General features: G+C 40.5%; 1 protein-coding gene across 3 annotated transcripts; it reads right to left on the minus strand.

Moving 5' to 3' along the window:
- Positions 1-772: 772 nt before the first annotated feature.
- MLC1 (modulator of VRAC current 1) lies at positions 773-25,459 on the minus strand. 3 transcript variants are annotated; one of them, XM_053406312.1, is made up of 13 exons: positions 25,351-25,459; positions 22,374-22,511; positions 21,302-21,485; positions 15,256-15,345; positions 11,456-11,509; positions 11,242-11,343; positions 10,451-10,552; positions 8,473-8,544; positions 8,269-8,385; positions 5,760-5,816; positions 4,550-4,672; positions 1,961-2,128; positions 773-911 (listed from the first exon to the last, which is right to left on the minus strand). In XM_053406312.1, the coding sequence occupies exons 3-13, from the start codon at positions 21,479-21,481 to the stop codon at positions 837-839; spliced, it is 1,140 nt and encodes a 379-aa protein (XP_053262287.1). In that variant the 5' UTR covers positions 21,482-21,485; positions 22,374-22,511; positions 25,351-25,459; the 3' UTR covers positions 773-836. The 3 variants fall into 3 exon arrangements, with proteins under 3 accessions (XP_053262287.1, XP_053262286.1, XP_053262288.1); XM_053406311.1 differs by having other exon boundaries at positions 25,317-25,444; XM_053406313.1 differs by lacking the exon at positions 25,351-25,459 and adding an exon at positions 24,311-24,403.
- Between the last annotated feature and the right edge of the window lie 21 nt (positions 25,460-25,480).

Raw genomic sequence — 25,480 nt, forward strand, 5'->3', positions numbered from 1 at the left:
TAGGCACCAGGTTTGGGGAACAGGAGTAGCCCACTTGAGTAGTGTCTCTGAGTATACTTTCTTACTCCACACACCCCATCAATGATGGTTGACATTCACCCTTATAGGGGCAATGATGCAGAGGGACAAAACTGCTCATCTCCCAGCAAGTCGCCTGGTCACCATGTGAATAATGTGCCTTTGTATGCATGACAATACACACATTCATTATAAAGGGTATTTCTCCCATTTTGCATCAATCAACAACAATGTACACCTAGAACCGACTTGTGATAAAGATGTTTATTTTATACAAAAGTAATATGCAATTCTTAAGAACTTAACTCCTACAAAAGTGAAGTTTATAAGCAAAAGCATCAACGATGACACGCATTTGTAACTTTATAAATGTGTCTGTTAACATCAACTGAATACCAGCGGTTATATTAGTTCTCTTGCAATAAGCAAGACCTACCACACAGTTACTTATGTTTAGCTGTTCAGATGGACTTAATTTCTAATTGGCAGTTTCTGGTTGTAGAGTCGGTTTGCAATTAAGATGCTAGTACTCTAAAATGAAAGACACACTCTGTTGAAACAAGTTGTGTTGCAAACTTGAAGCTATGCTAATTTCTAAGTTATTAGAAAGGCATGGGAGAGGTTTTAAAGGAAGATTGCATGGTGCTAACATTCTGACTAAATTCTACTATTTGGAAACCACAGGGAAGTGGTCAGTAGGGCTGTCATGATGTTTGTGACTGTGCCCATAACACTTGCAAATGCAAAGGCCCATAACACTTGCAAATGCAAAGGCCCTTATTCCAGCAATTTTCCTGCTTCAGTTTCCTAAATCCAGATTACTGGGCCATTTGCACTACAACAGCTTTCCAAGCCTTCTCTTTGTCGAAATCCTTCATGCTGTTATTGGAAACCTACAAAAAAAAAAAATTCAAACACTGTTATTGACAAATTAGAATGGAAGAATCCAGACTAAGGGTAAATCACTAGATGATACATTAGATGTGCGATCACATTTCCACGTCTTGCATTTTTATAAGAAAGTAGTAGCAGTGAAGATGCCTAATCTAGATTGGGACTGCAGTGCAGGGTGAGAGGGATATAACCCCTTCCTTCATGCCATTTTCTTGACCAAAATGCCCCCCCCCCCAACTGCTGTTTGCCCAGGCAGCTTTGGAGGCACGTACCAGTTTCTCTTTGGGGGCACTTAACCACAGAGCCTAGGACTTGCTGATCAGAAGGTCGGCAGTTTGAATCCCCGCTACGAAGTGAGCTCCCGTTGCTCGGTCCCTGCTCCTGTCAACCTAGCAGTTCGAAAGCACGTCAAAGTGCAAGTAGATAAATAGGTACCGCTCCGGCGGGAAGGTAAAAGGCGTTTCCGTGTGCCGCTCTGGTTTGCCAGAAGCGGCTTAGTCATGCTGGCCACATGACCCGGAAACTGTACACTGGCTCCCTCGGCCAATAAAGTGAGATGAGTGCCGCAACCCCAGAGTCGGTCACAACTGGTCGGGGTCCCTTTACCTTTAGCCATTTCGGGGGGAAATTTTCATTGATAAAATGGCATTGGAGGAAAAACTTAAAACAATCCCCCCTCCCACTTTACTGCAGTCCCAATCTGAATCAGGTCCTCTCCCTAGATTAAGCATAAGTGGTAAACCATGAACAAACTTAGTTACAGCTTGTGGTTTGCCTGGAGCTATGAGCCTGGGTCTGGAAGTAACACGAAGCCAAACCATGGCTTAGTTCCAGACAGCATGGCTTAGTTCCAGTAGGAGCACTGTAAGCAAAATCTGCAGTTTAGGAACCCACGTTTGCTCGTTCACACTTAGCCATGTCAATATAACATTCACTTACAAATAAATCTGTATTTTAAAGAAGAACTGTGATGGGTGCTGACAATGAAACTGAAATGATCAGCAGCATTCCATAATTACACCAATTTTAAAGTGAAATCATCCCTCACCTCTGTTGTTTTGTACTCTTGTTTGTTCATCTGTGGCACAGCCCACACTGAGTCCCGCATCTTCATTTTTGCCTTGAAGCTTACACACAATATGACAGTGCCAGTAGTCAGGAAAGCTTGAATTAACAGCATCAGCATTAGAAGCAGGAGGAGCACGTCGTAAGACTGCTAAAAAAATAAATATACACATAGAAAAGGCGTTAGCCTTTAGGTATGCTAACTGTTACACACTTTTCTGCCTCCAAAGGTCACATTTACTGGAGGCACCTGCAATGCTCTGGTTTCCCCTTACTTCCAATATCAAACTTCTATATCCTTAAAAGCCATTCTGTCCTGGTTTGGGAGCCAGCGGCATATTTTGTCACCATTTATTAGCATGAGTTTTCCAATATGAAGTGTGAATGCCCAGGCATACCACATTCAAGTGTATATATTTCCTTATTATGTGAATGCAAAAGGAAACAGATTTACAAAATTTTTCCATAGTTTGACTTGTTAGAAAACAGATTTTTACTTATTCCTCCTTCTCTCTCTGTGCCCACCCATTGCCAACTCCCATGCAGTCTCTAAGGGCTATGATCAGCACTTGTTCCCACTCAGGACTCAGGCAATTGGTAAGGAGGGGTGCCATTGCATGCCTAGCCTCTGGGCAAGATTCATTGCCCACTGACCAGAAGGGAAAGGGGAGTTGACATGATATGATAGAGCTAATTCAGTGCTTCTGCACACTGATAACCTCCCTACAGTGGTACCTTGGTTCTCAAACGCCTTGGTACTCAAACAACTTAGAACCCAAACACCGCAAACCCAGAAGTAAGTGTTCCGGTTTGCGTACTTTTTTCAGAAGCTGAACGTGTTCCGTTTTGAGTGTTACGCTTCCGATTTGAGTGCCACACTTCCATTTTGAGTGTTACACTGAGGTCTGTCTGTTTTTGCTATTTATTTTGCGTTTTTGTGGCTCTTTTTTTTTTGTGACTGTGTGGAACCCAGTTCAGCTACTGATTGATTGTGTGACTGCAATACATTGTTTATTGCTTTCATTTTAAGGATCAATGGTCTTGTTAGCAAAATTCATGTTAAGTTGCTGTTTTAGGGGTTGTTTTCAAAAATCTGGAATGGATTAATCTGTTCTGCATTACTTTCTATGGGAAAGCGCACCTTGGTTTTGGAACGCTTTGGTTTTGGAACAGAATTCCGGAACAGATTAAGTTTGAGAACCAAGGTACCACTGTATCGCCTTCCAGTTCTCCCTCCCAGCAAGCAGCAACTATGGGGCACAGTTTGTATATATCTTATAGTCATTAGGGAAATTATGGGGAAACCACAAAACATTATGGCAGATCTGCTATACTCCTTATATTCTACATAAGGTAAAGGGTAAAGGGACCCCTGACCATTAGGTCCAGTCGTGGCCGACTCTGGGGTTGCGGCGCTCATCTCGCTTTATTGGCCGAGGGAGCCAGCGTACAGCTTCCGGGTCATGTGGCCAGCATGACTAAGCCGCTTCTGGCGAACCAGAGCAGAGCACGGAAACACCGTTTACCTTCCTGCCGGAGCGGTACCTATTTATCTACTTGCACTTTGACGTGCTTTCGAACTGCTAGGTTGGCAGGAACAGGGACCGAGCAACGGGAGCTCACCCCGTTGCGGGGATTCGAACCGCCGACCTTCTGATTGGCAAGTCCTAGGCTCTGTGGTTTAACCCACAGCGCCACCCGCGTCTATATTCTACATAGACTTACTCTAAATAATTGCTCACACTGGGTATAAATTGGCAAATAATCTCCTGATATTATAGGAACTAAAGTTGTAGTTTATACTTCCCCACCTCTTATAGTGCACAAGAAATAATAATTTATGCATTACAATGTGTACAAGAATGACAGTGTATAAACTCAAACAGTAGTAGTAGCATAATACCTTGGGAAAAGGCCATGTACCCATGTATCTCATGTTTTAAAGTGGCTGAGACCTTTGTTTTGGACATCTGTGGTTGGGAGTCCCAGCACATTCCGTTACCACAGCACATTAAGTAATTATACCTGGCAAGAACAAACCTGTCATGCTTTACAGTATGACTGAAATTATTTCCTGAAACTGACGTTCTTGGCAAGATGCAAATTTGCAAGCAACAGATAAACAGATTTCAATCAACTGATAAGCATCTCTAAAACATCTCAAGAACTAGAAATTGCACAAGTGATATCACAGGGGGGAAATGTTACATACATTCACTAGCTTTTACTTAGCCAGCATGCTATGGTAAACTGGAAGAATGCAGCCAAATAATGTATAGGTAATTTAAATATGCTACACTCCCTCTCTGATCTTGCTTCCCTTTGGCTCCTGATCCTGGCTCACAATTTCTCAGCCTCCAAAGCAATCCTGCTTGCACACAACACAATACTCCTACTTCTCTCCCTACGTGTTCCAAAGTCACACATAAAAAACCCTGAATCACAGCATTTATAAAAGATAGGACTATTTAGAATAGAAAGCAGTAGTTTGTACGGAACATTGTAGCCTTGGTCACAATACACTGACAAGATACATTGATTGTCTGCTTGGTAATTCAAAAGCAATACATACTTTAACTGTTGGTGGATAGTTTTTAAAGATGTCAACAATTCGCATGATACTGAAGGACAAGTATCCTGAAGCTGTGAATAATAATGGAGATGTAACACTGCTTATGGCAATCAGGACTTCTACCTGAAATTAAACATAGAATTGTAATTAGATAGATATTTGTTATTAATTAAAAAAAGATTCATGTTGTATGTATTCTTGTTACTCTGAGCAAGCTTACATAAATGAAGTTTTTTGCAATTTATTCATAAAAAGAAATTCAAAATGTGAGCTTAGTCCCTGGAAAAGTGAATGAGGAGTATGAAGTATTTACAATGATGAATATTTTAGAACTCATATTAATAAGTGTGTATTCAGAGCACCCAAGGTATTCGTAACATCCAGACAAAGGCCCAGTCCCCTCTAAAGAACTGCATGCTGTGTTCCATTTGTGTGGTGCTTTGGATAATTGTGAATAAGGGAGAAAGACAACAAAACAGATATGGGGGGAAAGGAGAGTAAAACATTACACACGCAGCTGGGACCAAAAGTAATTACAGATATACTTAGGCTGCATTCCTAAGCACACCTACTAGGAAGTACCATTGAAACCAATGAAGCTTACTTTCGAGTAGACATACATAGCATTACACTATTAAATGCTTACAGACTCTCCAGCTTTGAAATGCATCACAGCATAGGGAGAGATATAACTATGTATGAAAAAGCCAAAAAAACAGAGCAGGTGAAAGAAAAGATCATAAAGTTTAATACTGTATGTGAGCCAGTAAAGAATTCTCACTATGCTTTATGTAGCTAATGTAGCAGATGGTAACATTTTGGATAGAATGGAGAGCATCAAAGTGCAATAAATAAGGATTGCAATGTTTTTGGACGTAGTACAGAGCATTTTGACCCACTATTAATTTCCTATCCAATCAGTTTTTGAAGAAACATAAACATCTATAAAGCCAATTTTTTGGAGATCACTAAGGCATCACTGTACACCCAGAAGATAATGATTCCATTCTGCCTCCTTCATAAACTGTGTGAAAAAATATCATCACTCTCTGGCCCAAAGGAAGAGATTTGAAATGGCAGAAATGTTAAATCAGTCTAGTTGCTGTTCAGTTTTCAGAAAGTTCTACTGGACCTATTTTCACCATAACATTTATGATTGCATCAGTTCATTGAAGTTGCTTCCACCAGACTGTTTCAATAATATACTTACCAAGCATTTGCTTGGATATTCAGCGGCAACATGACTTGCAATGGCACTGGGAAAACACTAAAAAGAAACTACCGGTAAATATGAGAAAATGTTTAGGACTAATCAGGATATATTTGGGTAGAGCAGTAAAGGTAAAAGGTAAAGGTACCCCTGCCCGTATGGGCCAGTCGTGTCCGATTTTAGGGTTGTGCGCCCATCTCACTTAAGAGGCCGGGGGCCAGCGCTGTCCGGAGACACTTCCGGGTCACGTGGCCAGCGTGACGAAGCTGCTCTGGCGAGCCAGCACCAGCGCAGCACACGGAAACGCCGTTTACCTTCCCGCTATAACGCGGTACCTATTTATCTACTTGCACTTAGGGGTGCTTTCGAACTGCTAGGTGCGCAGGAGCTGGGACCGAAAGACGGGAGCTCACCCCGCCGCGAGGATTCGAACCGCCGACCATGTGATCAGCAAGTCCTAGGCACTGAGGTTTTACCCACAGTGCCACCCGCGTCCCCCAGGTAGAGCAGTGCCTATTAGCAAATATACTTATTATTCCAACTGCACTTCCAGTGATTTCTTCTTGTTAATTTATAATAAGGAAAAGGGTGCTTTTCAGGGGGCACTAGGACACCACCAAGTAGGCAACATATTCCTGCTGTTGCTTGAGGCAGGATTCACTCCAACAGAATCTCTGACTGACCCCCTCCTCTGGAGTACTAGCAAACTTGGCCAGAGAGTGAACTATCACTCCAGTTCCAGTTACAGAAAGGTAGCCGTGTTGGTCTGCCATAGTCAAAACAAAAAATTTTTTTCCTTCCAGTAGCACCTTAAAGACCAACTAAGTTAGTTCTTGGTATGAGCTTTCATGTGCATGCACACTTCTTCAGATACACTGAAACAGAAGTTGCCAGATCCTTCTATATAGTGAGAAGGTGGGGAGGGGTATTACTCAGAAGGGTGGTGGGAATGGGTGATTGGCAGATAGCTGTGATGAGCCTGTTGACGACTCTTAACGACTGCAATAGGTCTTACAGGAAAAGCAAGGGGTGGGAAGGTGAAAAATGGCTTTGTCATGTATAATGAGATAAGAATCCAATGTCTTTGTTCAGACCAGGTCTCTCCATGGTTTTAAGTTTGGTAATGAGTTGCAATTCAGCAGCTTCTCTTTCCAGTCTATTTCTGAAATTCCTTTGTAGTAAAACAGCTCCAGTAATGGGGGTGGGAATCAATCAGAGATGCTGTTGGAGTGGAGACACTTTTTCCTGCTTTGAGAAAGAGAAGGAACATGCTCCCCACTTTGCAGAGTCCTAGTGGCCACTGGAAAATTATAAAATACACACTATCTACCTAACTAATTTAAAGAGTAACCCAGTGCACATTTATTCAGTGGTATGTCCAGCTGTATTCAATGGGGCTAGAAAAGTCGGCATTTGATTATAGCTCGAATGGGATAAACCATCTCAAACTCTTATCTGCACCAATATGTTGTATGTATATAGGATTGAAGGATTGGTTTGGAGGATGCCAGTGGGTCCCAACCAAACCTATAATCTTGTATCTGTAAGACATGGTCTACACTGGAAGGAACTGCTGAACTAATCAAACTAGTTTCTTTTAAGTTAATGGTCCTTGCCAGACTTGTAAATACATTTTTTACGTGTCTATCTAGTTGGCCATGTTGCTAAAGAAACAAGTTAACGCTAGTTAATGCTGCTTCTGGGAGGAGGGAATAAGCCTCCCCCCTCACCTGGCTGAATGCCACTCCACCTTGTGCGAAGGAGAACAAGAAGCAAAGAGCTAGCCTTTGTGTTAGACTGTTAATGTCGTGAGTCCCTCCATCTTGTACTCAGGTTGTATATATGTGTAAATAAGACCACTATTCTAAATAACCAACGGCCTTCATTCTAAGGAAACAGAGCCTGGATAAATGCTAGAATCTCTCGTTAAGCTATTTGTTCTTTTTTCTGATTCATATTCCTTGATTTTTACTAGATCACACACCTTTCTGAATCTTGTTGTTGTTGTTTTTAATATGCCTGACTACAAAGGACCTGGGCTCTTTTCCAAATAGTCCTGTAAATTAAGACACCATGTGGTCTTCCAACTAATTCATACTCTCAGCACAAGGATTTCCACTTGTGCAACGGAACCTTTTCCTCTCTCTCCTTCCTGCCTGTATACCCTAAATCTGTTCTGGGGGTTCTCCCAGCCCTCCAGAACAGATTTGGGGAGGAGTGCACACAGGAAGAGGAGGGGGAAAGTCCACTGCACAAACAGAAATCATTGTGTAGATGAAGCAAGTTGGCTGAATGCTGGTCAAGAGTACCAGCCTTTCTTATCTGTACAGAATGTTTTTACTTAAAGGTGTACAAATTCTGTTAATAATAAAGTGTGACAGTTTTACAAGAATAAGTAGAATGTTCCTAATATATATGTATAAGACACTGATGGTACATTTAAAAACCTGTTATTCATCAAAGTGAACAACAGTTTATAAAATGTTATATTCAATGATGTAATACTTACAGCCACTAAAATCCAAAAGAAAGTTACTGAAAGATATGGACCTGAGACTAGCACATCCATATTCAAAGCTATTATTCCACCAAACACAGCAGAAATTCCAATAATCACTTCAATTACCTAAAAAAGAAGAATTTGCTTGGGATTTTTATATAATAAAAGATTCATAGCAGATTCTTAAAGACTGATAAAACAAAGATCTCTTACTGAATAGGATTTTAGGATCCGTGCTGGAAAGCTGACATTATTCAATGTGATCGCACTATCATACATTGTCGTCTAAAAGGGGGGAAAAGATGATCAGAGTAAATAAACTATTAACCAAGCATTAGTCATCTGGGTGTAGAAGCTACCCGCAGATTGGAAGAACTTACGACTTGGTAACTTATGACTTTATGTTTAAAAACTTAAAAGGGAATTCATGTTTGAACTCATGCAACCCATAACACACATAGCTGTGTGTGTTTTATGTGAAAAGGACCTTTTCCTCCTGCTGCTTCCATCTGTGTGCATAAAATACTAAAATACAAGACACACCAGCATAATTTCTCCCTCTCTCCCTGTCAAGATATACAAATCTATCCATGTACATATCTACACATGTATGTATATGTACACAAATATGCCTATTCATTAACATGACCCACTCATGCTGAAGTACTGCAGCTGAAATGTCAATACCATTCATAAAACAGCTTGCTCAGAGGGAGGATTACATAGATAGGGGATTAGTTCCAGAGATAGTGCAATGAAAGAAATTCTGGCAGCTGCACTGTTCTGCAAACTGTTAAGCAATAGCTAGCAGAAAACTAGGCACAACAAGGCGTTCAAGTGTGCATCTTGAGATGTTGTGAAAGACCTTGTCCAAGAAATTGTGCAACACCTTGTGCTAACACCGACACAGCTTTCAGTTCTCTTTTCTCATGTACGCATATTGTGCTAAGGGAGGAAAAATCATTCAACTCATGTAAGATCCTACCTAAGATTAGCGAAATAGAATAAATTGTTTGAGAATTTTAGTCTTACTCTTCTACTGCAAGCAAGTTTTGTTAGCTTTTAAGGTGAAATAATGCTGTTTGATTTTGTAGCTCCCCATTTCCTTGTGTTCTGTAATTTTCATATATCTACATGGGTGAATATGCTAGCAAAGCTATAGACCAGGCACATCCAAAGTCCATTTCGGGGGCCTAATCCGATCCGCTGGTCGGTTTAATCTGGCCCCTGTGGAAGTTTATTTCCTGGGGTAAAATCCTAAAAAAACCTCAACAACTTCAATCCTAAAAAATGGTCAGCAACTTTGGTTGGCCCTTTGGTCAGCCCTCACGGCCCTTCACTTCATCAAATCTGGCCCTCTTTGAAAAAAGTTTGGACATCACTGCTATAGACAATACATCGTATGGAGATGTTGGACTGTCTGAACTATATATATATACAGGCCCAGTGTATTCACACTATATACAGGCCCAGTGTATTCACAAGAAAATTGCTACAGCAAAGATAGATTTTCTGTACTTGTAGACGTTACAATGTGGATATTGATTTAGGAAGCAACGTAAACCTTGGCCGCTGCCCAGTGGGGCTTAACTGAATTGCAGAGTCACAGTTACATCCACATCCTTGTTGCATGTACCTGCCTGGGCAAAAGTTGGGGCATCAGCCTGGAGCTGGTGCAGCAATCAGGCCCAACGCCATCATGTGACAACAATGAGGCTGGCTTGGGATGGGTCAGTCCCTCCATGCCCCATTTGGTGAGCCAAACAGGAAGCTCCATGCCAGCAGAATAATGCTGGCATTACTTCACAGTGAAGACTGGCAAGACTAGACAGAAGAGTACCTCTGTCCAATCCACCGCCACTGTGCCCAGTACAAAGTGGGATTGCATTGCACTGATAATCTTTGAAAGTAGAATGTGCTATCCAGAAAGGAAAAAGGAAGCTCCTGATCTCACTGCCAGAAAGATGTTTGTATAAAATCTGTAATGCACATATAAAATACAGAAAAAAGGAGTTCCTTCCCAGCAGAAATGCACCCCTAAAACCCCAATATTCAGTAGTACACCGGCATTTGATATCATAGCTATATGACAGAATCACACTGGCTATGTTTCTGAGGCAGTATGTAAATATGAAGTAGAGATTGTAAAGAGCCTTTAGGCTATTTTAGAAATATTTAAGGAAAAACTTACTTTCTTCCTCCTGCAGCACTCCTCGTTAAACCTTGCTGAAATTATTACAGTAGTTGCCATGAAAATTTCCAGTAGAATGAGGAGAATCAAGTTGAAATTTATCTGTGCATAAAACGTATTAAAAAATTTTAGATTAACATAAACTTATCTACATAATTACTATAATGTCACCCGGTCCGATCCAGAGCATGACCTTTGCAATGGAGCACTTGCAATGAAAAATGGAACCATGGGAGCACCATTGTTGTGGCTTCTCATGAAGTTTGGCTAACCATTCTAGTTTAGCCCCTCTAAACAGGGGCTTTGCATTGGCATACTTAAAACTGGGTGAACCATATAGGGAACCATTTCACACAAACCTTCCATGTGGAACAGGATCAACACAGTTATGGTTTTTCAATGGCTAGCATAATGCAAATGCAACTTTTGAATCAGGCCTAGAACAGCTCGCTCAGTTTTTTATACCTAGAGTTTTGAGAATGAGAATTGCTGGCAATCTGTCTGATATGTCTGATCATTTGTTGCTTGAACTTTAAGAACCAATAATAATTTAGCAAGGAAAGAAGCGGAAATGAAATGACCAAACACATGCCAGCATTAAAACATTAAAAGTATTTTCCTATAAAGTCTCTTCAGATTTAAAAACAAAAGCAGCAAATTATGAAATAGTGCCTAAGTAGCATCTGATTAACTTTTTGAAAAATTATATATATATACACAATGAACAAAATAAGCAATCTCAATATCAAATAAACTAATGATAGAATTTATCTTTATTGTTAAGAACTCACATTTACTGCTGTAGGGTTCAAGACAAGTTTGCATCCAAACCAAACTAAACATGTTGTTGTAATAGCAAATGTAGAAACAAACAGCATCTGGAAATTGGGTATCTGTAAAAACAAAAACAAAAAACAACACACACACACATTAAGAATATTTCATTTTTGCTTTAATTAAAGAAATTAAGTGTTAACAGTCATTCCAAGCTTATAAAGTACTTACCACATTAACTTTGTTTCGGGCTATGGCAAAACTCACAGCTGCTGAGGGAATACACTGGAGAGAAATTAATGAAAATTAAGAGTACAATTTACAAACTAAACTAGAATTTCATGAATAATAAAATTTCCCACTGAGTATAGAATAGACATACTTTGCCTATGTGAACATAGTAAATCACAGCAAAAGCCCCATCTCAGCCATAAAGCTTTTGGATAATTTAGGCAAATCCATTATCTTTCAGGCTAAATTTTTGTTTGTTGTTTTTTTTTCCTCTTTCTGAAATCCACTTTTTCTGTCTCTTCCTCCCTACTCTCTTCTGGCAAGTCTAAACTTGCAGAGGGCTTTTGAAATTAGACTGCAGATTACCTACCACTACTGCCCTAAACATAAACTTACTGTGATAAAGATACAGATAGGTAGCCGTGTTGGTCTGCCATAGTCAAAACAAAACAAAAAAAATTTTTCCCCCTTCCAGTAGCACCTTAAAGACCAACTAAGTTAGTTCTTGGTATGAGCTTTCGTGTGCATGCACACTTCTTCAGATACACTGAAACAGAAGTTGCCAGATCCTTCTATATAGTGAGAAGGTGGGGAGGGGTATTACTCAGAAGGGTGGTGGGAATGGGTGATTGGCAGATAGCTGTGATGAGCCTGTTGACGACTCTTAACGACTGCAATAGGTCATCACAGCTATCTGCCAATCACCCATTCCCACCACCCTTCTGAGTAATACCCCTCCCCAGCTTCTCACTATATAGAAGGATCTGGCAACTTCTGTTTCAGTGTATCTGAAGAAGTGTGCATGCACACGAAAGCTCATACCAAGAACTAACTTAGTTGGTCTTTAAGGTGCTACTGGAAGGGGGGGGAAAATTTTTGTGATAAAGATAAGAGTCACAATTCAAAGATCTACTTAAGATGTTCCCAAGGGCTTTAGCACATGAGAGGGGACCACTGAATTAAAACAAAACAGTAGACCCCAAATAACCCAAACACAATTTTTTTTTGAGACCTACACTCTGTTTCAAAAGTGATTTGCCATGGAGTGACGGGAAGGTGAATGTTTGTTAAACGCATCCAAAAGCCCTGACATACATGATGCATGGTGCAATGAATGCACCTTGAAAAGTGCTACAGATATGAAAAATAATCATAACAGAAAATAAGAATGTTGTTTTAACAAAATCCACAATGGCCACAATCCAATACAGGGATGGACACATTTAAACTCAGTTCACTGAAATAAATGTGTTTAAGAATGCCTAATTCTACAGCATCTTAAAAAGCAGAGACATCACCTTGCCAACAAAGGTCTGTATAGTTAAAGATATGGTTTTCCCAGTAGTGATGTATGGAAGTGAGAGCTGGACCATAAAGAAGGCTGATCGCTGAAGAATTGATGCTTTTGAATTATGGTGCTGGAGGAGACTCTTGAGAGTCCCATGGACTGCAAGAAGATCAAACCTATCCATTCTGAAGGAAATCAGCCCTGAGTGCTCACTGGAAGGACAGATCGTGAAGCTGAGGCTCCAATACTTTGGCCACCTCACGAGAAGAGAAGACTCCCTGGAAAAGACCCTGATGTTGGGAAAGATGGAGGGCACAAGGAGAAGGGGATGACAGAGGACAAGATGGTTGGACAGTGTTCTCGAAGCTACGAACATGAGTTTGACCAAACTACGGGAGGCAGTGGAAGACAGGAGTGCCTGGCGTGCTCTGGTCCATGGGGTCACGAAGCGTCGGACACGACTAAACGACTAAACAACAACAACAACAATTCTTTCAGACTGTACAGTGAGCAAATGTTTAATGGAACTTGGAAGGCTTGATACCAAGGTGGGTATGAGGAACGAGTGGCCCTCTGGATGTTGTTGAACTGCAACTCCCATCCAACATGGTCAATGGTTTTCTGTGAATAGCAGAGAGGTAAGATGCAGCTGACTGCTTGAGGCAGCTGGATCAGAACTGTTGCCCCTTGGTCAGCACCCTGTTGGCACCCTGTTTTCCATCAAGCTACAGAGATATAGGCAGATAGGTATCAGGTAAATATGGTGTGGTTGCTTTGTGATACAGTAGCAGGCTGTATTCCCTCCTCAATAGTTCATTTCCTCTTGCCCTGACGTTGTACTACTCGACTAACTGGAGCAGGATCTCTTGCGCCACCAATATGACTGGGGAAAGAGTTTCCTACCCCAAGATTAGCCTAACCAGAACAGGATGAAGCAATGTTCTTTTCCTTTCTTTTTATAAAGAGAAGAAAGCAGTTATTTCCTGATTACATGCCCAAGCCAGGTAGAGCAGCAAAGACCAGCAGTAAAGGCCCATGGTGCATGCCACCCTTCTAATTCTGTTTCTGGATCAACTGAGTGGCCTTTTGCAGCCACTTTAGAACCTGTAAATCTGTCACAGTTCCTCTTGTTACTTGACCTAGTCAACAATGGTAGATACCCATCTTCATTTATACTCACTGACTTCAGTATAGAGCCTACCCTTGAGCGCATGTCTTGGATGGTTCCAGTGTGACAGCTGAGCCCCACTTTCTCATCATCTAAAATCACCCAAAGCACAGAGTCCCATTCACACTGAATTGTCACAGAATTTGGCTCCTATCCACTTGAACTATCCATGACTTAGTGTTACACTCTGATGCATTCATTAATATGCCAGGAGATTTACTTCCAAGAAGAAATTATTATTATTACTATTCATAATACTTATATACTGCTCTTCATCTGAAGATTGGCTATTTGCAGTATGGTAGCGCAGCAGAGAGCTTGCTGGGGAGACCATGCATTAAAAAGAAGGACTCAAAAAGTACTTAAACAAGGTTTTAATAAGAAAAACAAAAACTCCTTTTACACTAAATACATTAACAACCAAACCAGACCCAACCACCAACCCATCCCCCAGGGTAATGGGAGAGCTAGGTGCTGCTCCTTATATACTACACCCAAATGCTGACACACCTTAATCAAATACAACTCAGCAGCACCTGCTATGTTTCACAGCTGTAAAGCTGGGTCTCGTTATCTTGCTCTGGCCCTTGCTCTGGCCCCTTAAAGACATACACATCGAGTGGAACAATGATGAACCTTTACATTTAAAGAAACCATTCAACACTCAGAGAGGTCCACAAGATTAAACATCAATTGCCCATTGGCAATACATGAATTGATAAAGTCAATGTCTTCCATGTTGCAGTAAGAAAGGATAGAATACATAGGACTGGGTTTTTAAACTTCCACTGTAGCTAAGAGAATCATTTGGACATAACTCACTCAAGTCCCATTGGTGTCATAACTAATTTAACTGAATCAGGGCCTTTTGTGTGTGTGCACACGAGAACACACTAAGAACAAAACTCAAAAGACATCATCCAGAGATAAAAGTTACTTACACAACCCTAGCTTCATGCTTACAAATATACACGGAGAGAGAAGGAAATTTATATGATTCTCTGTGTCCCTGAAATTTGCTCATGTGATGTTTCATTACACTGTTTATTTCAATATAAATAACACACAATAACTAAACATTGCATCTGCTATTATAAAGCAAAAGGGGGGGGGGGAGAAACCAAGTGTTTAATTGGCAAGCTGCTGCCAATTATTTTAAAGCAAACAATTTCTCTGAAATCAAGAGTGAGGAATTATCTAAAGAGAGCATGTGTTAGCAGTTTAATTCTGGATCAAGTGGTATATCTGAGATAAGGCTTTTGAAGCATAATGAAAATAAGAAAATTGAATTATATTTCTAATTTATATTTCTAGACAGCCACAGAAATTAAAAGGAATGCTTACTGAACCTGCTGCACAGCGCAAGTAATCCATTTCAGATGGAAAAACATTCCCCAAATAAAGTGAAAATCCAGAGGTAACAAGGATGCAAGTCTGAAATGAAGAAATTACATTACTTTATTAGCATAAATTATATAGCTAAGCAACTTCATGAGAATTGGCAGTTCTTTTCAAAAATACAAATACTAGAACCATTAACAATTGTTTCTCTGTGTTAATGATACTGAAACCAAACATCAAAAGATCTTTATAAGTCAAAAGAACATGTTGTCTTGCTGCTAAGTTCTAGAACTATTATGCAATGACTTGGCAACAATATAAAAGAGTAACAACTTAGGAAGTGTTCGTATTTAACTAAATAAAAATAGATATCAATAAATACATTGGATTTGTGGGAAGATTCACACAAACAAGCACTTGCTCTGTGTGATTGTGCACAGACACTTTGCATGTAAAAAAAAACTGAGGAAAAGCAACTTCAGGAAGTGAGAGGGAGGGGGTGGTTAACTTTGCCTGATTTGCTACTGCTGCTCTCCAAATTGTACACACTTCATCCCCATTTGCTTTTACATGCTACATCTGAAGATTTTAAGAGGATGCCAAATATCAGTTTAGATCCATATGTGAGACAGGGGAGAAACTTGAGAAACTTGATGTTAAAGAAGCAGAGAGTTGAGCCCTCTCATCTCCCCCACCCAATGACTGCTTCTTTGCTCCAAATTCACAACCCAAAACTACATGTACAGTAAATAATAATAATAATAATAATAATAATAATAATAATAATTTATTATTTATACCCCACCCATCTGGCTGGATTTCCCCAGCCACTCTGGGCGGCTCCCAACAGAATATTAAAAACACAATAAAACATCAAACATTTAAAACTTCCCTAAACAAGACTGCCTTCAGATGTCTTCTAAAAGTCAGATAGTTGTTTATTTCCTTGACATCTGATGGGAGGGCGTTCCACAGGGCAGGTGCCACTACCCAGAAGGCCCTCTGCCTGGTTCCCTGTAATTTCACTTCAGGCAGTGAGGGAACCTCCAGAAGGCCCTCAGAGCTGGACCTCTGTGTCCGGGCAGAATGATGGGGGTGGAGACGCTCCTTCAGGTATACTGGGCCAATGCCATATAGACCACAACTTACATTCCAGGCATTGCACCTAAAGCCAAAATTGTGTATAGTCAACACACATTGGGTGCAATGGCTAGGGTTGCCATATTTCAAAAAGTGAAAATCTGGGCACAAAGTTATTGAGCTCTTATGGATAAATCGCAAAAGTAAAGGAAAAAGGTAGTTTTCTGAGCTATTTTTAAGGGAAATCACCCAAAACGACTCTGCCGACATGGGTTGCCATACATTCAGATTTCCCCAGACATTTTTGCGATTTCCACCCGGACACTGCTTCCAACTGCAGTATTCTGGCTATGGCCGTATGGCAACCCTAGCAATGGTGGATGAGATTGCCAGAGTCCCCCCCCCCCGTATGTCTGCCCCCTTTTTAATTAAAAATAAAGCCAAGCATGTAAAGCCGAATGCATACAAGTTAAATGTGTGTAAGCTGCGTGCATACTGTTTCATATAGTTCTACCCTACAGCAAAGTCGGAAATCCTTGAATAAAATTTTTATTTCACACGTCACTTTATACAGTACTCAGAGAGGATTTAAGTAGGACTCTTCATACTTAATGAGTTTTAGTGCCTCAACAATGTTCTTTCCCATTGGCCTCCCTTTTGCATCTTTGGCCTCTTTGTACAATATATTTCTACTCACCTCTATGTATGGTGAGAACAAAAGTAAATATTGGGTATACCTCATTCATCAGTTACCCCTCACTACCGTATTTTTCCCTCTATTACACGCAGATTTTTTCTCCTAAAAAGTAAGGGGAAATGTCTGTGCGTGTTATTGAGCGAATGTGTGGTCCCTGGAGCTGACAAGCGCGAGTGAAGGCAAAAATCAGGCAAATATCAAATCCTCCGGAGAAGGGAAGCCTTGAAAGGAGGAAGCTCTGCCTCAGGGTCTTACTGCCCACCCGCTTCTGTTTCCTTACTGTGTTTGCTCAAACGGAACAAAGAGCAGAGAAAACCCCTCCCCTCCAGGCAAGCAGAGTGGAAAGCAGCAGAGCGTCCTTCTAATTCCTCTCCGTGCGTCTGGGACTCGAAGGCAACATGCAGGTTGGGGGGGGGGGGGAGAGAGAGAGCTGGTTGGCTTGTGTGTGGGCGGGACTTTTGCCTTCCTTTCCTCCCTCCGGTAAAACCCCTCTCCTGCATTCTTAGCCAGCTGCTTCTCTGCACACCCCTCTCCTTGTCGCTTCTATGTTTTTCCTTCCCTCCCTACTTAAAACGTGGTTCCAATCACGGATCCACATGGATCCTCAGGATCTTTGCATTGAGTCACCCCAAATTCACCATCAGATCACATAGCAATGATCTGATGCAAAAACAGGGCTGCAATGGTGCAAAAACATGGTTACAAAGCACGGATCCACATGGATCCTCAGGATCTTTGCATTGGGTCACCCCAAATTCACCATCAGATCACATAGCATGTCCATGGCTACAGCCTGCACCAAAAAAATCACGCACCCACTGTTGCCTGGGGCTGCAATGGTGCAAAAACGTGGTTACAAAGCATGGATCCACATGGATCCTCAGGATCTTTGCATTGGGCTACCCCAAACTCACCGTCAAATCACATGTCTGTGGCCGCAGCATGAAGCACAAAAATGATACATCCACTGTTTCATTCAGAATTTTTTTTTCTTGTTTTCCTCCTCTAAAAACTATGTGCGTGTTATGGTCAGGTGCGTGTTATCGAGCGAAAAATACGGTATATAAAGAAAGTAATGTTGCACTGGGAGAGCCCACATTTATTTGAAAGTGGGATTTTCCCTGAGTCTGCAATGTTGGGAAATGCCACAGAAATTCAGCTGTTACCTTCTTCACACAATGGGAAGGGGTGTGCAAGTCCTCTGCTCACTCCTAATCTCACTGAACGTAGAGGTAAGAGTAATAAGCATTATCCAAACAGTTTATTTGGATAGTTCCAGACTGTTGCTATTTTGGGGTGGGATTCAATCACATACAGGTAAATTCTGCTTGCACAATTATAGGTGCCTGGGAGGTCTTGCACAACAGACTTGTTTTCCCCAAAAGATTAGACTTTTGTGATGTGATAAGGAAAATGCAATGGAAAGTGTGTGATAACATTTTGACACCATCTCGTCTAACCTCCCTGCAAACAAATTAGAGTGAATGTTCATTGTCTAAGCCAACATTGTCTAATTTCCCTACAAACAACGCAGGATAAATGCCGGCTAGACAGGTCACCTGAAAGCCCCCCTAGTCTCTGTGTAATTCTTTCTTTCAGCCTTTTCTAATGCTTGTCATCTCTCTTCCTTAGCGTATATTTTACTCCCAAGCACGAGCAATCTTTGGGAATCTCAGTGTTGTAGAGTCTATATATTTTAGCTGGAATCATTCTTTGAATGGACTAAAATTGCTCAGTATGTTCATAAAAATAAGTGGAACTCTTTATGATGCTTCCTCTATTGACAGCAAGAATTCAGCAAAAGATGTGAGTTAGCTGTCACTCGCAGCAACAATTTAGGAAAAAGAAAATCTTACTAAATTAAAGTTAACTAAAGAAAATAAGCTGCTTTCTTGGCAGGCATGCTTAACAAAACAATGAAACTTCTCAGCAAAGACAGCTTGTCTACATCTTGTGGCTATGCAGTGAAGCATTCTAAGTATTTTTTTAGTAGTTCTTGTTAAACAAAGTACAGTACTCAGGGGAAATCCTCAGGAGTTTCTGTTACTGCTACTACTAAACATTTATTTTGCAACTATCGTGTGCTAGCAGCTTCAGTGCCTAACATTTTCTGTTAATAAGCAAGCATATTATATTATTTAAATTATTATAGCCACAGTATTCCCAAGAAGTATCAAGAACTATATTTTTCACTTTTATTCTCATGTTGTTGTTGGCATCCGTCTATCTCGACCTCTGGGGGTGAAGTCAAACCGCAGTGTTAGCTGACCTCCCTGGGGTGCAAACCAAGCCTGGGCCGTGTGTATGGAGGTCCTGGGTTGCCCAAACAACAAGACTCGCCCTCCCTCTCGACCTCGCTGACATGTTTGCCACCAGCAGGTATTGGGTTTATTCCTTGGACTTTTCTTCTCCTAATGATATCCCGCAAAACAGCAGAGGTTTAGGATCAGAGTTTTCTTTCTCCCAGGCTGACTTCCCAGATGGGAAGGGCTACTTTCCCATCTGCCCCTCACTTTTACCTTCTACTTTTTTGACCATTTGACCAACTACTGGTCTCATTCGTTTAATCTGCTAGAGCCTGTCTTCGCATGCAGGGTAAGTCCCTAACACACCGAGGCTTTGATACCCGTCGGCTACCTTCACCTGGTTTGGCCAGCCAGTCAAAGCTGTTTCCTGGGATGTGGCTGCTGTCACATGCTGACAGCTTCTAGGAGCCATGGGTGAGAGCTGAGTGCAGGTTGGGGACCAAAGCTGGGCAAACTACCTCACACTGGAGCCAACTTCGGCACCCACAATAATATTAGTGTGGGGGTTGCCCTCCCAGTCAATGGGCAAAGTTGAAGCCCTTTGTTGCAGACACCCACAATCTTCAGCATGAGATGGCACCTATGCTACCTCAAGAAGCATGATGTGTGACCCACCAGAGGTACCACACCTCCCCTAATACTTCATACATCCTACAAATTCATCACATCCTTCAAAACACACCAAGTGCCAAAAACTGGGTGGAATTAACTTCTAGGTGAGTATATATAGGATTGCAACCTACGTATAGACACTTAGCAATGCCAGTTATAAAACTATGAACTATAATAAAAATATTAACACAATCAGAAAACAAACAAACAAGCCTACAAAAAAGTCAAGCTAAGGAATGGTATTTCAGTGGTAACCATTGTACATTATAGTCATTTATGTGGTTTATACATGCATGATCCATATCGGTTGGAAAGGTTTTGAAAACCTTGAATTTATGCTACCTGCACAATTTAAAATACAATCCGATCACATCTTATGCACATTTAACTCGTGCAATTTCAACCATATGTGGTTGAAGACCAACTGGTTGAAATTCCAGAAGTTAAAGGCAAGCAAGGCAGAATGCTTAAAAGCTCTTTTTGTGCTAGGTTGGAAGGGACCTAAATGGCACTCTCCTGGTCACCCTGCCGAGAGGGCCTCATTCTGCAGAAGGACCCTTTTATCCTTTTCTCAGAGCAAGAGGAGAGGAGGCAGAGAGGAGTAGTGGAAAGGGCAGCAGAGAGCCTGCCCTCACCACCTGGCTGGGCAGGCAAGAGGTTAATGAGAACGTAGCCTGGAGAGTACCAGTTTGTCATGCCCCGCACCAGCCCTCTATGACAATTCTGTCATTTTGCCATATTATTGGGCTGGCACCAGACGAAGGTGGCGCTGTGGTCTAAACCACTGAGCCTCTTGGGCTTGCCGATCAGAAGGTCGGCGGTTTGAATATCCGCAACAGGTGAGCTCCCGTTGCTCTGTCCCAGCTCCTGCCAACCTAGCAGTTCGAAAGCACGCCAGTGCAAGTAGATAAAGAGGTACCACTGTGGCGGGGAGGTAAACGGTGTTTCCGTGTGCTCTGGTTTCCATCATGGTGTTCCATTGCGCCAGAAGCTGTTTAGTAATGCGGGCCACACGACCCAGAAAGCTGTCTGTGGACAAACGCTGGTTCCCTCGGCCTGAAAAGCGAGATGAGTGCTGCACCCCATAGTCACCTTTGACTGGACATAACCATCCAGGAATCCTTTACCTTTGACCCAGCCCCCTGTGACAATTGCATCATTTTGCCATACTATTAGGCTTGCACTGGTAGGACTTAATTCCAGTAAATACTACTTTTAGAAAATCAAAACTTTCCAACTTCAAACAGATTTAATGACATGGGTAATAATGTAATAAAAATTAACCTACTATATTTGCCCAGTACAACCTTACCTATTTAGCCCTGACCAGGCTGGGATAATATTTCATACTTACCCCCATCAGCAAAGAATATATCCATGTTTTATAACTAAAACATGGATGAAACCTCTTTGATAGTTGAAGGTCGCTTGATTTAATATCTGGAACATAATTTCCATTCTCTTGTTTTCCACGCTCCAAGGTTGGCATTCTGTCATAACTAAATTCTTCCCTGTAAGATTCCTCCTTGGTCATGGTGCTTTAAAGTGAAAATAAATTTTCCTTTTATTTCTGAATTTGGAGTTCCCAATAAATCTTACATTGTTTCTATATTTGTTCGGGGATCTTGAGCTAAGAATGTTCTTTTTTACTTCAATGTATTTCGAGTTACATATTTCTACAGAACTTTCACATTAACATGGCTAGGATCACATTAGTAAGCTGTGTTCCTAACAATTTTCATACTCAAAAGTCCATTCCAAGACAGTAAAAGAGACTGAATTGTGAATTATTAAATACTGAAGACAATTTTAACCACCACATTCCTATGCATGTCTACTCAGAAGTCCCACCGAGTTAAATGGGTATAATAGGATTGCACAGTAAATAACTATTTTCAAATTAGTGCACAATTCTGTACTCTACATTCTAATCATATTTAGCAACCCCAGTGTGCAAACAAATCAACAATTATACTTAATATTTCATATAGGCCAGCATCCATACAACAAATTAAATGAGTATAATTCAATATATCCAAACCATTTAACAACTTCTACTTTTTATAAAGAGCTTGAATAATTTATATATATATATATATATATATATATATATATATATAGATATATAAAAATACAGTTTCCTAACATTCACTTCTGCATAATTATCAACAGAATGGGAAATAAGCACAATTATGACAACAATCCTATACATACTCCGATGGGAGTAAGTCCAATTAAATGTATAGGATTGCATTAAAAACACACTGCATACAGTACTTGATGACATGACAAAATAGTTTGTTGTTATATAAATGCAACTTATCAATTTTACTTATCCCCCCAACTCACTTAGAATAATTATGGAGTATACTGATTACTAAAACTTAACCACATATTTACCAGTTGTTAAAATCTGTTATACTTACATTAAACTGAGAAATTAATATTCAACTTTGAATAGTTTTGTGAGTAAAGTTGTCCGTACACTTTGTTATAGTCTCACTGCTTAGTGATTCATGCTGCCTTTGAAAAGTTTGCTCTTCTACTTTGGCTTTCAACAAGGTCTATTCATACGTGGAACAAAAGCACAGCAAAAACCACAGTTAAGCCAGAGAACAGGGAAATGCCAACTGAATTTTAATGAAGAGAACATACTAGAAAATTACTGTACCATATTCTCACAAGGCTGATTCCATAATTGTCTTAGGGCAAGCAAAAATTGAAGCAAAAGTTTCAATATGACAAAGATACAAACTATCTTTGATGTTTAGAATATTTAATACACAGTTTAATCAAGTTATACCTTATGATAGTCATGAAGTTGCAATCCTATACACACTTACTTGGGAGTAAGCCTCAGTAAGACTTACTTTTGAGTAGACATGTATAGAATTGTACAGTAATTAGCTGTTCTCGCTAAATTATATAACTTTAATCCTCAAAAGCTAGCAACATTGTAAAATGTGTGATCACAGGAGGGGGGAAAACTTGAACATAAAAGGTAATTAAATCCTAAACATGTTCACTTGGAAGAAAGTTTCACAGATTTCAGTGGACGTTCTACATATCCGGACAAGCTTTTATAGTAAATCCCATTGAATGCAATGGGTTTTAATAATCCCAAACAAGTGTGCAATTCTATACACACTTTCAATATTTGCTCATTTTAAGGGAAACAATTTTTAAATCTTTCTTCTAAAAAGAGGACATCTGCCACTATTACAGCAACAACAATTTCTTTGAAGGTAATTAATACTTCATCAAGTACAAAATATGTTTGGGAGTCCAAAAATTAATTTATCTGTCTCTGTAGTGTTACGACACTAATGAGCTAAACAGTTTCTGAATTTTAGTCAACTTGTAACAGGCTTAAAAATCAACTTCAGGCTAAAATGTGAAATGTTTGTAAACATCCCGCAATATTATCTTACATTCTTTTATTATTATTAAAAGGTTGGTTAGTCTTTCTCAATTTATGTAGTTACACCTGAGCTAAAACTTGCTACATAAAGTGGCATACAACACCATCTGAAGGCACCTCATGCACATGGGAATTGTTCCATGTTGCTGGGTTTGTGAGTTTTGTTTTGTATGCGTTTCTCCATTGTAACATTGTGCAGCATGAGCTTTTCCACAAGATTTTGCATGAGGAACATTGGTTTGTATTCAACAGTGTCGATCAGTTGACAGTAAGATTTCCACCAGAATGAGAAACTTTTCTTCGTGATTTCTGCCAGTCCACTGCAGCCTCCCCATACCCTCCCATATTTCTCTGATGAAAATACGGACATCCTATTCCATACTACTACTAATAATAATTTTATTATTTACACCCTGCCCATCTGACTGTGTGGCCCTAGCCACCCAGGGCGGTTTCCATCATGTATAAAAAACTTAATAAAACATTAAAACATTTTTTTAGAAACTTGCCAACACAGGGCTGCCTTCAGATGTCTTCTGTTACTTAGTTACTTGTTATAACTTAAGTATTGTTGTATAGTCACTTATCTCTTTGGCTCAGGGGTCACATGACTCCATACCCTCCAACATTTATCCAATGAAAATAGGGATATTCTAAGGAAAAGTGGGACATTCCGGGGTTAAATCAGAAACCGGGGTGGCTTCTGTAAATACAGAACTGTCCCTGGAAAACAGGGAAGGTCTGCGTTCCACATTTCCTGAAATCTGTTTTGGAAGGTCCCCCAACCATTTGGAGCAGTTTTTGGAGCGGGCTGGAGGGGATATGCCAAAAATTGCACCCGTTCCTTTTCCACTGATGGAAAACCTATTGTCAAGCTTAGCAATATCAATGGATCCAACACAAAAGCTAAATCTGGATCCAGCCCAATGTTTGTACACTTACATACTCACAAGGATCTGATGTTCCCAATGCTACAAAACACACAGCAATGTATCCATGAGGAAATGTACCCAGACACACACTGCAGACTGACTTACGATGCAATCCCATGCATTCTATATTCCTTTTGAACCAGGCCTTTGGTTGATTTGATTCGCATCCTATGCCCTTTTAAAATGCAGGATTTTTGGGGGGGAGGAGGGTTGTTATTGGGTTGCTGTTTTTATTTTGATTATGTATTTTGTGGAGCCGCCCTGAGACCTCCGGGTATAGGGTGGTATATAATTTCTAATAATAATAATAATAATATTTTGATTTTATACTGTGAACCATCCTGAGACCTCGGGATATAGGGAGGTATATACATTCTAATAATAATAGTAATAATAATAATATGATTTCATTCTGTGAACCGCCCTGAGACCTCCGGGTATAGGGTGGAATATAGATCCAAATAATAATAATAATATTTTTATTTTATTCTGTGAACCTCCCTGAGACCTCTGGGTATAGGGAAGTATATAAATTCTAATAATAATAATAATAATAATAATAATAATAATAATAATTCCATTCTGTGAACCCCCCCCAGACCTCCGGGTATAGGGAGGTATAATAATAATAATAATAATAATACAGTATTTTTATTTTATTCTGTGAACCTCCCTGAGACCTCTGGGTATGGGCGGTATATAAATTCAAATGCTAATGCTAATAATGATATTTTGATTTTATTCTGTCAACCGCCCTAAGACCTCCGGGTGTAGGGTGGCATATTATTATTATTAATAATAATAATAATAACCAACTCCTAGGGCCTGTGGGGACCTCGACCACCCAATAAAATATTTGATGTGGCCAGGACACCCCAAAGTTGATGGACATTGCCATTCAAAGAGTGTGTCATGTGATCGACTATGCGGGGCGGGGCTTTCCTGCGCCCCCCCCCCAAAAAAAACCCCAATATTTGATTCAAGTTGGCACCCCTGATGTTAACAATACAGCGTACAGGTACGAGCTGCTGAGGAAACGTAGAGCGTCACCTCACGACCGGAAAGGCTTAACAACAAAACTCCTGCCGCCCCCGTCAATCGTTCAGCAACGGCCGAGGCGCGAGCAGGAAAACGAAATCGAGCGTCGCTACTGCGCTTGCGCCGGCGCGCGTTCTTCCTC

This window comes from Podarcis raffonei, chromosome 10 (genome assembly GCF_027172205.1).
Source record: "Podarcis raffonei isolate rPodRaf1 chromosome 10, rPodRaf1.pri, whole genome shotgun sequence".
In the NCBI taxonomy this organism is placed as follows: Eukaryota; Metazoa; Chordata; class Lepidosauria; order Squamata; family Lacertidae; genus Podarcis; species Podarcis raffonei.

Bases quoted from the DNA above. Each gene is read 5' to 3' on its own strand.
- MLC1 (XM_053406312.1), bottom strand. From the start codon at position 21,481: ATGACCAAGGAGGAATCTTACAGGGAAGAATTTAGTTATGACAGAATG. The intron at 11,510-15,255 runs GTAAGCATTCCT...ATTTCTCTCCAG, and splicing joins TGCGCTGTGCAGCAGGTTCA to TGTATTCCCTCAGCAGCTGT. The intron at 912-1,960 runs GTGAGGGATGAT...TTTTTTTTGTAG, and splicing joins AAGAGTACAAAACAACAGAG to GTTTCCAATAACAGCATGAA.